Here is a 15,373-nt window from a genome sequence, read left to right as displayed (position 1 = left end):
AGCTACAAGACGAGGGCCGGACTGTTCGAATGTTCATTGAAAAAATTTTAAATGACGCATATAGTCTAGTGAACCTAATTGAACCTACTGAAAACCTAACAAATATATTACAATATGATCAGATAAATAAAGCAATATTTTCTTATGGCTCTGTCAGTAATCTTTAATTTTCAACAGACACAAAAGACAAATTTCCTTTATATAAATATCCCCATAACATGAACATTAAATGAAAGAAACCGGTATTCAAGGCACCATCAGTAGACTATATTTTCTATTTTAGCAAAAGTGGGCTAAATTTACTTCAAAGAAAAAACAATAATAGCAATTTTCTATCATCCACTCAACTGAAATATTTTTAAAATATAATTGGATTGAAATACAAAAAAATAAAGTGCAAAAATCTATTAATCAAAAACAACACTTTGTTTAAGGAGAAGTAACATGCAGTGAAAACAAATATTAAATTTTAACTTTTAAACTTGAACTGAGTAAAAACTCTAAATATGTGATTGCACAGTAATGTTCACTTGTTTGAGGTTGAGGGTGATACTTGGTGGTGTCCCATCTTTTCCACAAGTTCATCAATGTTCGGGGTAAGGCTCTGAGCTGAAGAAATCCTCAGAATTGAGTGGAGGTGTTCAGCAGTAAGTCGACTTCTGTGTGATGTTTTGTTCAGGTTCATCAAAGAAAACAGTTGTTCACACAGGTATGTGCTGCCAAACATAGACAACGTTTGAGCAGCCTGGATGCGCAGCTGGGGCATTGTGCCGGGGAGGAAACGGGCGAACTCCGCAGCACCCACTGCCGCATATTTTGCCCTCAGTGCATCATTGCATTGGAGGTCAATCAACTCCATTTGGAGGTTTGGTGGTGAGCTTTCCACGTCAACAGCAAATGGGTTACCGAGCAGTTCCAACCTGCTTTTTTGTGCTTCAAAGTCAGCAAATCGGCGTCGAAAGTCAGCGGCAAGCATACCTATTTTATCAGCCAACTGTGTGCTCGGGAACGCACTGGTAGAGAGCTTCTCTTTCATGGTCTGGCAGCTGGGAAAGTGGCTCAAATTTTCTTTCCGCATCTGCGTCTCCCACAGAGTCAGTTTGGTTTTAAATGCCTTCACTGTACTGTACATATCAGAGATGACACGATCCCGACCCTGCAGCTGCAAGTTTATTGCATTCAGATGACTCGTAATGTCACACAGAAAAGCCATTTCACACAGAAACATTTCGTCTCGGAGTTGTGTTGTGTCTTTCCCTTTGCTGTCCAAGAACAGACAAATCTCCTCACGAAGCTCGAAACATCTTTGAAGCACCTTTCCCTGGCTTAGCCATCGCACCTCTGTGTGATAAGGCAAATCACCATGCTCCGTTTCTAACTCCGTCAGAAATGCCTTGAACTGGCGGTGATTCAAACCTTTGGCTCTGATAAAGTTAACTGTGCGCGTGATGATGCTCATTACATGCTCCATTTTCAAGGCTTTACCGCACAACGCTTCCTGGTGTATGATACAATGATAAGCTGTCAGCTCACCTGTCGCGTTTTCCTCTTGCATCTTTTCCCGTATCTTCGCCACCAGTCCGCTCCTGTGTCCACACATCGCAGGTGCTCCGTCGGTTGTCAAACCCACGAGTTTTCCCAAGGCAGCTCCATCTCATTTACACATCTTGACACCTCTTCATACAAATCATGCCCGTAGTTGTGCCATGCATAGGACGTAAAGCCAAAAACTCCTCTGTCACGCTTAGGTTGGAGTCCACTCCGCGGATGAAAATTGACAACTGGGCAATGTCAGAAATGTCGGTGCTCTCATCCACAGCCAAGGAATATGCAATAAAATCTTTTCCCTTTTTCACAAGCTGCTCTTTTAGATTGATGGACAACTGGTCTACTCTCTCGGCAATGGTGTTTCTGCTCAGACTCACATTTAAAAAGAGTTGCCTTTTTCTGGGCAAACTTCGTCACAAACTTTAATCATGCAGTTTTTGATGAAATCCCCCTCCGTAAATGGCCGGGCTGATTTAGCGATCTCTTCTGCCAAAATAAAACTGGCCTTGACAGCAGCCTGGCCTTGTGATTTGGCTTTTTGAACAGAGCCTGTCGAGATTTGAGGCCTCGTTTTAATTCCTCTGCCTTTTGTAGCCTTTGTTCCATGTCCATATTCTTGTTTTTGTCCGCGTGTTTCGTTTCATAATGTCGTCTCAGATTATACTCTTTCAGTACCGCCACACTTTCTCCACACAGAAGACACACAGGTTTTCCAGCTACCTTCGTGAACATATACTCCGACTCCCACCTTGTTTGAAACCCCCGGTTCTCAGTATCCACCTTCCGTTTTGCCATTTTTGATGGGTATCTGAAAGTTAATTTTACTGTGATGCTGACGACTGCTGTGCCAATAAATATTGAAATGAAGCAGCCTACTGCTCGGTGCGTCACCTTTGCATTGTGGGAAATGTAGTATTGGTGCGTGTAAAAGATCTGCGGGCTGCCGGCTTGCTGCGGGCCGGTTCTAATAATAAATCAAGATCATCCCAGGGGCCGTAAAAAACCTTCTTGCGGGCCGGATGTGGCCCGCGGGCCTTGACTCTGACATATGTGGTTTAAAGGATGCGTCAATACAGCTCTGGTTTTTCAATTATATATATTTTTTTACACCTGACTACCGCTGAGGTGTGGTGGTCTTTCTGGCGCTGATAACAGCCGAAACATCACCCAGGTGGGCGCTACACTTCTGTAGTGGACTATCCAGCCTGCCTACAGAGGAAGAGGAGACGAGGAGCGAGGTGCCTGATGAAGAGCTCCGGACCCGGCGAAGTAACTGACTGGCGAGGCACCCCTCTCGGTGACATCCTAGCTCCTTCCTGATGAGCTGCCTGGCTGAGCAACACCTTATCATCTGGAGCTGCGGGAGACCATCTGCCAAACAACCTATCAGATCTCTACATTTTGGTTTTTACAGCGTTCTTCAGATTCTCTTGGTAATGAAAGCACTATATAAAATAAAAAATATATATTATTATTATATATCCTGCCTTGGTATGGGCTCAGAGATGAAATAGGCTGGCGTCGCGCTCCTATTGCACAGCAATACTGTAGCCTACCCATACTGTCAAATATTTTAAATGGGGTACTAGTCTATTTACTTTTCGAGCATGCTGAGCAATTGAATGAGTGATGGATGAATAGTAGCCTAATATTTGTTGCGTAGCAGAAATAAACCATGTCAGACCAATGTCAGAAAAGGAGAAACATGACCTGCAATGTTATGATTACATATACGCCTACATGCTGCTCAGCGCTTCATTTATTACTCGGGAGGTACCGGGAACAAAAAGGGAGGGTGAGTGTGGGGTGGGGGAGTTCTGAGGTGCATGCATATCATCACATTTGCATAGTGGCATTTAGCAGTAGAGTAGAGGCACTTACAGAAGTTGCACACATTGGGAAACATTTTAGTAGCCTAGGGTCTGGGGAAGATATGGCCTTATTATAAATGCATTTCATGCAATTCTACGTTATTTTACATGACTGGAGACTTAATACAGCCCAAGTGATCGAAATGGCAGGCTACGTTGACACTGACAAACTGAGATCCGTAAAAAACGACCTTGTCTTGAATCCAGCAATAGCCTAGGCCTAGGTGTGTCGACACATATTGTAGCCTAAAATATGAGGAAGTTCTAGTCCAAAAAATGCTTTCCAGTTTCACTGTTTCACCCAATGACGTGTGCTCGTGCCAAAAGCTTATCTCTCTCTTGTTTTACTTTGGAAGTATGTTGGTAGCCTACAGTCTTCTCTTTTCAGCAGGAGCCATTTGCTTTCCAACCTGTATTTTCCCTCGATTTGTATTTGAAATATTGCGAAAGGCCTGTTTTGCCTGCATGCTGTTTGTTTTCACTGACAGATTTCCCCCTGCGTTCCCTACTGTAGGCTATTCCTTGTTATTGGGCTACAGTCCACAAGAAGCTATCGATTCTCCGTGGCTAAATTATAGGCCTTCTCATGGCGTAGTAGGCTATTCTGAATGATTTAATTTATTTCTCAACAGAGCAGTAATTCTATAACTTTGGCAAATGTATTTCAATTTATCAGGGGTGCTGCAGTTCCTCCAGAACCCTTTGCGTGGCAATAATTCTATAAGGAAATAAATATTGAAGTGGAACGCTGGAGAGATGAAAGTTGCAGGCTCATGTCTATCAGAGCAGAGAGGGAGAGAGTTCATAGAAAGTGAATCTCATTCTAGTTATGTGAGAGATACAGACGCACTTCTCACACAGCCACCTCCACCCGTTGGTCTCACACATACAGTAGGTTACAATGTTGCGCTAAACCCGTGCCGGCCCAACCCCAATCAAGTCTTAGAATATAGGACCGGGATGAAAATCTACTTTTTCACATTACGTTTTTTTTGTGGGGGCAGGAGAATTAACGAAGATGCAACTCAAATGATCATTTTGTTTCAGATTTGGATGAGGGCCTCTAGCAGGTTGTTTGTGTTGTTGGGTGGATCTTGGCTGTTCACAGGTCTTGGTGTGCCTCCCCACTGACTTCCTGGTGGCCCTCTGTACTGACTTGGTGATGGAATAGGGGATGCTGGGAGAGGTGAAGGCGGATTGGAGGGGCTGGGGGATCTGGACTGAGGCTGGCTGGTTTGCTGCTGTGTGGGATCAGGGGCAGGGAGGGCTAAAGGGGTGGATCTGGGTAGCTAAGGAGCAGGGGGAGGAGTCAGGGGCAGTAGGGGGTATGGTAGAGGGGTCAAGGGGGGGAGGGTTTCTCAGAGGGATAGGTTGTGTTTTCTGGCATCAGGGTTTGGGTTCTGGGGTGGTCTCTTGTTGGTCTGTTGTTTGTCTGGTCTCTTGTCTGGTCTCTTGTCTGGTCTCTTGTTCCATCTGTTGTTTGTCTGGTCTCTTGTTGGTCTGTTGTTTGTCTGGTCTGTTGTTTGTCTGGTCTCTTATCTGGTCTCTTGTTTGTCTGGTCTCTTGTTGGTCTCTTGTTTGTCTGGTCTCTTGTTGGTCTCTTGTTTGTCTGGTCTCTTGTCTGATCTGTTGTTTGTCTGGTCTCTTGTCTGATCTGTTGTTTGTCTGGTCTCTTGTCTGATCTGTTGTTTGTCTGGTCTCTTGTCTGATCTGTTGTTTGTCTGGTCTCTTGTCTGGTCTGTTGTTTGTCTGGTCTCTTGTCTGGTCTGTTGTTTGTCTGGTCTCTTGTCTGGTCTGTTGTTTGTCTGGTCTCTTGTCTGGTCTGTTGTTTGTCTAGTCTGTTGTTTGTCTGGTCTCTTGTCTGGTCTGTTGTTTGTCTGGTCTCTTGTTTGTCTAGTCTGTTGTTTGTCTGGTCACTTGTTGGTCTGTTGTTTGTCTGGTCTCTTGTCTGGTCTCTAGGTGGTCTGTTGTTGGTCTGGTCTCTTGTCTGGTCTGTTGTTTGTCTGGTCTCCTGTCTGGTCTCTTGTCTGGTCTCTTGTTGGTCTGTTGTTTGTCTGGTTTCTTGTCTGATCTCTTGTCTGGTCTCTTGTTGGTCTCTTGTTTGTCTGGTCTCTTGTCTGGTCTGTTGTTTGTCTGGTCTCTTGTCTGGTCTGTTGTTGGTCTGTTGTTTGTCTGGTCTCTTGTCTGGTCTGTTGTTTGTCTGGTCTGTTGTTTGTCTGGTCTGTTGTTTGTCTGGTTTCTTGTCTGGTCTGTTGTTTGTCTGGTCTGTTGTTTGTCTGGTCACTTGTTGGTCTGTTGTTTGTCTGGTCACTTGTTGGTCTGTTGTTTGTCTGGTCTGTTGTTTGTCTGGTCTGTTGTTTGTCTGGTCTGGTCTCTTGTCTGGTCTCTTGTCTGGTCTCTTGTTTGTCTGGTCTCTTGTCTGGTCTCTTGTTGGTCTGGTCTCTTATCTGGTCTCTTGTTTGTCTGGTCTCTTGTCTTGTCTCTTGTTTGTCTGGTCTCTTGTTGGTCTGTTGTTTGTCTGGTCTCTTGTTGGTCTGTTTGTCTGGCCTGTTGTCTGGTCTCTTGTTGGTCTGTTTGTCTGGCCTGTTGTCTAGTCTCTTGTTGGTCTGTTGTTTGTCTGGTCTCTTGTTGGTGTGTTTGTCTGGTCTCTTGTTCCATCTGTTGTTTGTCTGGTCTCTTGTTCCATCTGTTGTTTGTCTGGTCTGTTGTTTGTCTGGTCTCTTGTTCCATCTGTTGTTTGTCTGGTCTGTTGTTTGTCTGGTGTCTTGTCTGGTCTCTTGTTTGTCTGGTGTCTTGTCTGGTCTCTTGTTTGTCTGGTTTCTTTTTGGTCTGTTGTTTGTCTGGTCTCTTGTCTGGTCTCTCTGCGCTAAACCCGTGCCGGCCCAACCCCAATCATGTCTTAGAATATAGGACCGGGATGAAAATCTACTTTTTCACGTTACATTTTCTTTGTGGGGGCAGGAGAATTAACGAAGATGCAACTCAAATGATCATTTTGTTTCAGATTTGGATGAGGGCCTCTCTTGTTGGTCTGTTTGTCTGGCCTGTTGTCTGGTCTCTTGTTGGTCTGTTGTTTGTCTAGTCTCTTGTTGCTCTGTTGTTTGTCTGGTCTCTTGTTGGTCTGTTTGTCTGGTTTCTTGTCTGGTCTGTTGTTTGTCTGGTTTCTTGTCTGGTCTGTTGCTTGTCTGGTCTTTTACGTTTGGTAATTATTTTGTCCAGTTTGGGTCATCATCATCTAAGAAAAGGAGTTGTGAGGCGAGGGGTTCTGACGGTTGTATGGTAACTTTCGAAACTGGCTTCCCTTTGACGAGGGGGGGGGGGGTGGCGAGGACGGGATTTGTTGGGGGGGCAGAGGTGGGGGCTGTTTCTGGGACATCTTGGGAGGTGGATTGGGCGGTGCCTGTGGAGAGGTCTGGGGTCTGGTTCTGTGTCTTCGTTGTTGTCTGGGGGTGGGAGGTTGGGATTTGGGTTAGTGTGGTTGCGGTTGGTGGCGTTAGCCCTTACCCTGCTGGCCTAGGAACTGGGGCAGGTTTTGAAGAAGTGGTGCTCTTTCCCGCACAGGTTGTACGGGCGTATGGATACACAGTCTGTCTTTACAGATCTTGCAGACTGTAGCCAGATGGCCCAGTTGGCCACAGTTCCTGCACAGTTTTGGGCATGCCGTAGTAGTGGACGAAACCTCTGTTGTTCCCCAGTGTGATGGTGCTGGGGAGCGGTTGGGTCCGGTCTCAACTGGACCGGCCATTTTCGTTCCCCAGTCCAGACGTTGTCTTTGTCCAGGACCCTCCTAGCCGCTGACTTGAGGATGGAGAACCTACTTAACCAAACGCGTATGTTATAGTCCTGGATGCATTCATTTTAGACGTTTTACTGTAACTACCCTAGATGCTGCTCTATTGTTCCCTTCCTACAGCCTGTCTGTTTTATTCTCCTCTTCGGGCTTTTCTTTTTATCTCTCTTTTTATCTGTCCTCTCCACCCTCTCTCTCTCTCTCTCTCTCTCTCTCTCTCTCTCTCTCTCTCTCTCTCTCTCTCTCTCTCCATGTCTCTTTAATAAAGCCCCAGGGCCAGACGCTTCATTCATCCCTTTATATAATTCAAGTCTTCTTAAGGGGTCTACAGACAATACGCAGACAGGGCCGATGGGGCGTAGCGCAGTGTTGCAATGTCGTCACAAAAGGGGGCCGGCTCCTTGTAATATTCTCCAACATTCGACACAGTTTCTCTCCTCCATGGAAATTGAGACCTGACGTGTTATCCCTTGCGAAGACTGAGGGGCAGTATTGAATGAGTTTTGCAACGTAAGTCCCACCGCTGTGTCTCCACCACATTTTCCCAGTATCCCTTCTGGTATAAACACAGACTAGATGGGCGTTCTGCTACTTCGCTTCTACCCGCTTGCAAATGTCCTTTTTATGTGTTTTTTTTTATAATGAGATTTTGCTAAGCGCAATTATGTCCAGTTTTGGTGGAATGTCTGTGCGAGCTGGTGAGACACTGTCATTATGCAGCGGGTGGATGCCTTAAAGAAACGGCAGCAGGAGTTACAGAAACAACAGCAGCGTCCAGCAAAATAAAACCGTCTACGACGTCCCATGGTACCATGGATGGTGTTTATTCCTGCCGATCAACTCCTCCCGTTTTGTCTCAAACCCAAAAATGGTTGTGTGCTTTTTTTTTCTTCTCTCATTCATACATTAGGGTGGTGGGTAATTTACCTTTTTTTTTTTTGTGTGTGTGTAAATGTTTTTAAAAAACTTATTTCCTCGTTCCCATATTACTGGTGTTTGTTTTCTCTTATTTCCCTTTCCCACCTGTGTGTGGGATTGTTTTACGTCGGACTATGTTCCTCTTGTGATAGTAAACACATATCTGAAAGGTCTGCAAATGTATTTGTCCGGTTATTTGTACATGTGGCCGAAAGTATTGTTGTTTTCAATCAGTCACTCGGTAAACTTGTTGGGCTTTTGTACATGAGCTCCATTGACAGGCCACTACACACAACCTGGTGTTATGTAGATGAGGGTCTAGCCTCGTTGTCTACAGCTGGACAGCAATTCTCACCCCCCCTCTCATGAGTAGTAGTAGCAGTCCAAGCTCTAGCGACTGGAATACAAAAAAGAGACATGTTTGCTTCTGTGGCAAAAAAAAAAGTAGTGTTGTAAAACAGAACGCCAGACTAGCCTGACGTGTAGCTCGCGCTTGTACACGAGCGTAGAACGCCGGATCCGGAAGTTCAATCGTCCTCGCTAGCTAGAGTCAACAAAAAAAAAAAAGAGTGCCTTGGCTCCTCTTGCTTGGTTAAGCAACTCTGACTCCCCAAGCCCCCTACAAACGTGCATGCGCGCAGGTCTACGTACGTTAGACCCATTTAGAGATTCACTGTTTAACTTGATCCTCTTAAAATGTTCTTCTCTGTGGAGATGTTTATCCTGAATACAACCTTAGAATAATATACTGTTGCTGTCTTACGGTACATAGATAACAGTAAGAGTATTGGATGCCGTAAATGGATTACAGTAACCGTATTGGTACCATAAAACTGGTTATGGTAACATACTGTACCATTTCTTTTACTGTAAAATGTACTTTTACTGCCTGTAAATTACCGTAAAAACAACGGTAAAAATGTTATTTTTACAGTGTACCATGATATCGTTACTCTGACAGTACAAATCACTAGGAATCTGTTCAGCTTTCCTCAGCCCATTGACATTTCAGGGTCTTTGTTTTAATGTCACGGTTGTCATCTGATTATCTGTTTCTGTGTTGTCCAGGTACAAGGCTGTCATCGAGGCGTGTTCCCTGCAGCCGGATATCGACATCCTGCCACAGGGAGACCAGACGGAGATCGGAGAGAGGGTCAGTGACCCGCACCGTCACTGTCTCTGTCACTGTTTCTGTCACTCGGGACCACATTATAATAGTAGTAATCAAGTATAACCTTTATAGAATCTTGATGTATTCAGGTTTGAGACAGAATCTCTTTCGCTATAGAGAGCCCTGTCGCCACCGGTCTGGTTGATGTTTATACTGTATGTACAGGAAGCTAGCTTCACCAGAGCTCGCCCAGTACACTGTCGTGTCTGTTTTGTTCAGGCATCATTCTGTTACGTAAGCAGGTCTTGGTTGTGTTTCTGTGACAAAGGTGTGTGTGTGTTTTAATAATATTGTGGTGTTTATTTCTGTAATGTTGCTGTTTGTGTAACCTCTCGTGAATAGACTACGTGAACATACGCAAGATTTTAGTTCTGGGTGATGTGTGTGTGTTAATTGATGTGCACTACTACTTCTAGAATAGGCATGACCCTGTTATGCAAAGAGAAGTGGATAGTAGATCTTTCCACTACAGCGAGTCTTAGTGGCAGTAAAGGACACACACACACACACACACACTGTAATGTGGTCTGATAACGCTGAGACTGTACACTCCACGTACCTCCATTCATTCTGTCCCTCCTCCCTCTCTCTCCACAGGGTATAGTTCTATCTGGAGGGCAGCGCCAGCGTATAGGTGTGGCCAGAGCCCTGTACCAACAGGCCAACGTGGTCTTCCTGGTGAGAGAACCTGTCTACACGGTGACCTCAGCTTCATCCACAAGAATCATGTTGAGTCACATAGAACTGAAATCCAAGTAACCGATATTCTCCCCCTTTTGCAAACCACTCTTCACCTCGTCTCTGCATTCATTTATTCTGCGTTGGAAACATTGGGAGGAAGCTAGAATACATTGCCTTTGATTGTAGGCCATGGAAGCATGTCCCTCTGTGTTGTTTCAGGATGACCCGTTCTCAGCGCTGGACATTCACCTGAGTGACCACCTGATGCAGGAGGGCATCCTCAAACTGCTGAGAGAAGAGAAGAGGACCGTGGTGCTGGTCACTCACAAGCTACAGTACCTACCCCACGCTGACTGGGTGAGAGTAGAGTGTGCAGGCACGCATGTGTGTGTATTGTGTTTCCACAAGCAGCGTTCTTCACTCACATGCAGACGGCGACTAATTCAGTCCCTCTCTCCCTCCGTGGTCAGATCGTAGCGATGAAGAACGGGACCACTCAAACCGAGGGGACTCTGAAAGACATCCAGAACTCTGAACCGGAGCTGTTTGAACAGTGGAAGACCCTGATGCACCGGCAGGACGGAGAGTTTGAGAAGGTACTGTATCGGACCGCGTGTCTCCAGGTGGCCATAATAGGGTCAAAAGGGGTGTGATGATGACACATCCTCACCTCTCATAGGCCTGAGTTTACACGGGCAGCCCAATTCTGATTGTTTTCCCAGTTATTAGTCAAAATAGCTGATCTGATTGGTCAGAAGACTAATAAGTGAAAAAGTACGAAATAACGGTGTGTAATGTTGAATTAAACGAAAAAATGGTGCCGTACTGAACAACCAGTTTGAAGAACGGTGTGATGATTTTGTATGGTGTGCTGCAGGAGTTTTAGCAATTTCAAATGTTTACACCCATATTGATCAGGCCTCACCTTGCCACACCCACCACACGGGAGCAAACATACCTCAACGTCTGTTAAAGAACCGTGAGCACTGTGTTAGGGAAACGTGTCATTCAGTACAAACAGTCACGCATTGTCGTAAACGTTGGAGCGAACTGAACGCACCCCAAAATGTAGCTGCCTGTGTAAACTCAACCATATACAGATACAGTGCATTCGGAAAGTATTCAGACCCCTTGACTTTTTCCACATTTTGTTACGTTACAGCCTTTTACTACAGGTGGACTCCAATCAAGTTGTTGAAACATCTCAAGGATGATCAATGGAAACAGGATGCACCTGAGCTCAATTTCGAGTCTCCTAGCAAAGAGTCTGAATACTTATGTGAATAAGCTATTTCTGTTTCTTAATTTGTAATAAATGTTCAACATTTTCCCCCAAAAAACAACCGTTTTTGCTTTGTCCTTATGGATATTGTGTGAAGATTGATGAGAATTTTAGAATAAGGCTATAATATAACAAAATGTGGAAAAAGGGAAGTGCACAACGTAACGGCCGACTTCGTCACAGGGTCACACAACTGATGAGCAATTGAGACGTTTGTACGGGGCTTGTTCTATTTGGATCCCTTTTTCCTGCTCTGCTTTAAATTCATCTGGTCAAATCTATTTCAGCAAACTATCTCAGCTGAAACTCTGATGTGTGTCCGTGTGCGTTCTCCAGGAGACAGTGCCTGAGAGTATGACGGTGTTGGAGCGCAAGAACCTGCGGAGAGCCATGTACTCCAAAGAGGCCGCCAAGACTGAGGAGGAGGACAAAGGTGAGAGCTCAAAGTTCCCAAACTTCCCAAATGGGATTGAAGGACACCGGCTGTCAATCACTCGCTAATGGGAACCACGGGGGTTAGCATGGGCATAGTTACTTCAGTATGCTTTGTTTGTGGAGACCACAAAATGGCAGGTGCTACATTTACTAGGTGTTAAAATGGGATGCCTCTGCAGAGTATCAGTTTTTGATCCTATAGTGGGACTAACGGTGTGTGTGTGATCCTGTGGGGTCTGTCTGTGGCGATGTCCCAGTAAACTACCTCAGCTCAAACTGTGCGCTCTTTTCTCTTTCTTTGTCAACACTGATCTGTAAAAGAAGTGGACTAGTCAAGTCCTGGGCCAGAGACTTCCACCTCTTTTAAGATCTGTTGAAAAGGGAAAGGGGGGAATCTGGTCATTGGGGGGGCTACATTTTCTGCTGGTTTTCACCCTTCATCCTTCAACCAACAACTGGTTTTAGGCCTGACAAACCAGGTGAAGAATCAATGCCATTGATAGAAGAACCAGCACATTGCTGCTCCCTAGAACCAGAGTCCCACACTGGTTCAGAGTATTGGGACAAACCCTGTGTATGTGTATCTCTGCTGTGATGTCCAGATAGAAGTTGCCCTTAGGCACAGATCTAGGATCAGCATACCCTCCCCATCCCCAAATCATTACCTTTATCCACAAAACTGACTCAAGATCAGGATCTATCTTAGGGCAAATGCATCCTATGTGCTGAGGTGACAGTGTCATGGTAGTGGTACCGTGCTCTTTATTCTGTGTTCTGTGTTGTCTCCTGTGTTCTGGTGTCACCCCGGTGTGGACTGAGACAACCCCAGCGCAGGGTGCCGCTGCTCTTGTAGACGTGGCAGGTTTGGGCCGACCGCATGGTTTGACTGAGTGGTTCCCGGTCCGCGACCAGTCTGTGTCATCGTGTTGCAACTGCGCCCCGTACTCCGTCCCGTGTGGCTCCCGTGTAGGCTTGCAGCTCGCAGACTCTAACCATGCTCCGCTTCGTGCCATTTCCATTCTCTTGTTTTCTCCCTCTCTCTTTCCCTCCCATCCTTCGACTCTTTCTTTCCTGATCTCTCCCTCCGGCCTGTCCCGGAGACACGCCCATTCAGTCGTCAGCACTGAGGCTTGCCCGCATGGTGTCATGTATGTTTCGATAAGGGGAAGAGGTGGGTAGTCGTCGCCACTGCTCCGCTGCCCATGGTCAATGTGTCCTGTCTACTGTCCCTGCTCTACGTGCTCGGTCTAACCCAACACATGAAACAAATGATGTTTCCCATCGGGAAACAAACGATGTATCGATGCAGGACTGAACGACCAGTTGGCCGTGTGGTCATGGCTAGAAGGGATCCAGCTTTTGTCAAATGAATGTCAGATTTTAATTTTCGTAGCAGGTTAAGGGGATTTGGTTAAGGTGTAGAAAAATGGTTAGGGTTAGCTAAAATGCAACAACCACAAAAAAAATCTACTTTTGACTTTAATTTGACAAAAGCTGGATCCCTTCTAGCCATGACCCTGCTCTGTCTCTAGCTGAAGCTATATTTCTGTATTTTCTCTTCCCCTTCTTTTCCCCCTCTTTTTTCTCTTCCCCTTCTCTTCCCCCAGTCTTTTCTCTTCCCCTTCTCTTCCCCCAGTCTTTTCTCTTCCCCCAGTCTTTTCTCTTCCTCTTCTCTTCCCCCAGTCTTTTCCCCTTCCCCTTCTCTTCCCCCAGTCTTTTCTCTTCCCCTTCTCTTCCCCCAGTCTTTTCTTTTCCCCTTCTCTTCCCCCAGTCTTTTCTCTTCCCCTTCTCTTCCCCCAGTCTTTTCTCTTCCCCTTCTCTTCCCCCAGTCTTTTCTCTTCCCCTTCTCTTCCCCAGTCTTTTCTCTTCCCCTTCTCTTCCCCAGTCTTTTCTCTTCCCCTTCTCTTCCCCCAGTCTTTTCTGTTCCCCTTCTCTTCCCCAGTCTTTTCTCTTCCCCTTCTCTTCCCCAGTCTTTTCTCTTCCCCCAGTCTTTTCTCTTCCCCTTCTCTTCCCCCAGTATTTTCTCTTCCCCTTCTTTTCCCCCTCTTTTCTCTTCCCCTTCTCTTCCCCCTCTTTTCTCTTCCCCTTCTCTTCCCCCAGTCTTTTCTCTTCCCCTTCTCTTCCCCCAGTCTTTTCTCTTCCCCCAGTCTTTTCTCTTCCCCTTCTTTTCCCCCTCTTTTCTCTTCCCCCTCTCTTTTCTCTCTCTGTCATACTCCTGTCATATTGTAACCATTAGAGAGAGAGAAGGACATGGAGAAGAAGAAGAGAGACTGGGATACAGGGGGAGAGAGGAGGAAGGGAGAAGCAGAGAGAGGCGAGATGGAAGGGGCATTTATATAGTGGGGACACACACACACAGCCCCCCACCCTCACTCTCTCATGCATATCTCTGTTCTTCCAGAAGAGTCTGTGGACAGTGACGAGGATGACAATCTGTCCCAGGCCATGCGTCACCGCACCACCATCCCCTGGCACTCCTGTGGGGTCTACCTGTCCTCTGCAGGGCTCCTCCTCCTGTTGCTGCTCCTCCTATCACAGCTCTTTAAACACTCCCTCATGGTTGCCATCGACTACTGGCTGGCCCACTGGACCTCCCGCGTCATCAATGCCAAGATGGAAGCCACCGGGAGGAACTGCACTGTCGCTCAGGTCAGGTGACAGGCTTCAATTTCTACCAGACCAAATGGCAATGTGCTTTTAAAACACTGGTTATGCTTTAATCTACAGTACACTCTTTACCTTACAGTGTAGTATTTACTTCAAAGGACCTGGTGAAATGTTAGTTTGCAAAAGTATTCACTCCCCTTGGCGTTTTTCCTAGTTTGTTGCATTACAACCTATAATTTAAATATATTTTTTATTTGGATTTCATATAATGGACATACACAAAATAGTCCAAATTGGTGAAGTGAAATAAAATAAAAAATAAAAATTGTGGTGAAAAGTGGTGCGTGCATATCTATTCACCCCCTTTGCTATGAAGCCCCTAAATAAATATGGTACAACCAATTACCTTCAGGTCACATAATTAGTTAGATTGCACACAGGTGGACTTTATTTAAGTTTCACATGATCTCAGTATATACACAGCTGTTCTGAAAGGCCCCAGAATCTGCAACACCATTAAGCAAGGGGCACCACCAAGCAAGCGGCAACATGAAGACCAAGGAGCTCTCCAAACAGGTCAGGGACAAAGTTGTGGAGAAGTACAGATCAGGGTTGGGTTATAAAAAAATATCAGAAACTTTGAACATCCCACAGAGCTCCATTAAATCCATTATTAAAAAATTGAATATAGCACCATAACAAACCTGCCAAGAGAGGCCCGCCCACCAAAACTCACGGATCAGGCAAGCAGGGCATTAGTCAGAGAGGCAACAAAGAGACCAAAGATAACCCTGAAGGATCTGCAAAGTTCCACAGCGGAGATTGGAATATCTGTCCATAGGACCACTTTAAACCGTACACTCCATAGAGCTGGGCTTTATGGAAGAGTGGCCAGAAAAAAAGCCATTGCTTAAAGTGAAAAATAAGCAAACACATTTGGTGTTTACCAAAAGGCATGTGGGAGACTCCCCAAACATATGGAAAAAGGTACTCTGGTCAGATGAGACTAGAATTGAGCTTTTTGGCCATCAAGGAAAACATTATGTCTGGTGCAAACCCAACACCTCTCA

General features: G+C 45.6%; 1 protein-coding gene across 1 annotated transcript in view; it reads left to right on the top strand.

Moving 5' to 3' along the window:
• LOC115134487 (ATP-binding cassette, sub-family C (CFTR/MRP), member 8) overlaps nucleotides 1-15,373 on the top strand; it is a 136,563-nt gene that overhangs the window by 98,356 nt on the left and 22,834 nt on the right. Inside the window, 6 exon segments of the mRNA XM_065022678.1 lie at nucleotides 9,196-9,280; nucleotides 9,896-9,976; nucleotides 10,199-10,336; nucleotides 10,450-10,575; nucleotides 11,598-11,694; nucleotides 14,098-14,345. Coding sequence (XP_064878750.1) covers nucleotides 9,196-9,280; nucleotides 9,896-9,976; nucleotides 10,199-10,336; nucleotides 10,450-10,575; nucleotides 11,598-11,694; nucleotides 14,098-14,345 — 775 coding nt within the window.

Source organism: Oncorhynchus nerka, linkage group LG9a (assembly GCF_034236695.1).
Source record: "Oncorhynchus nerka isolate Pitt River linkage group LG9a, Oner_Uvic_2.0, whole genome shotgun sequence".
Taxonomy (NCBI): Eukaryota; Metazoa; Chordata; class Actinopteri; order Salmoniformes; family Salmonidae; genus Oncorhynchus; species Oncorhynchus nerka.
The sequence above is the reverse complement of the archived record's forward strand: the minus strand, read 5'-3'. Positions and strand labels throughout refer to the sequence as shown.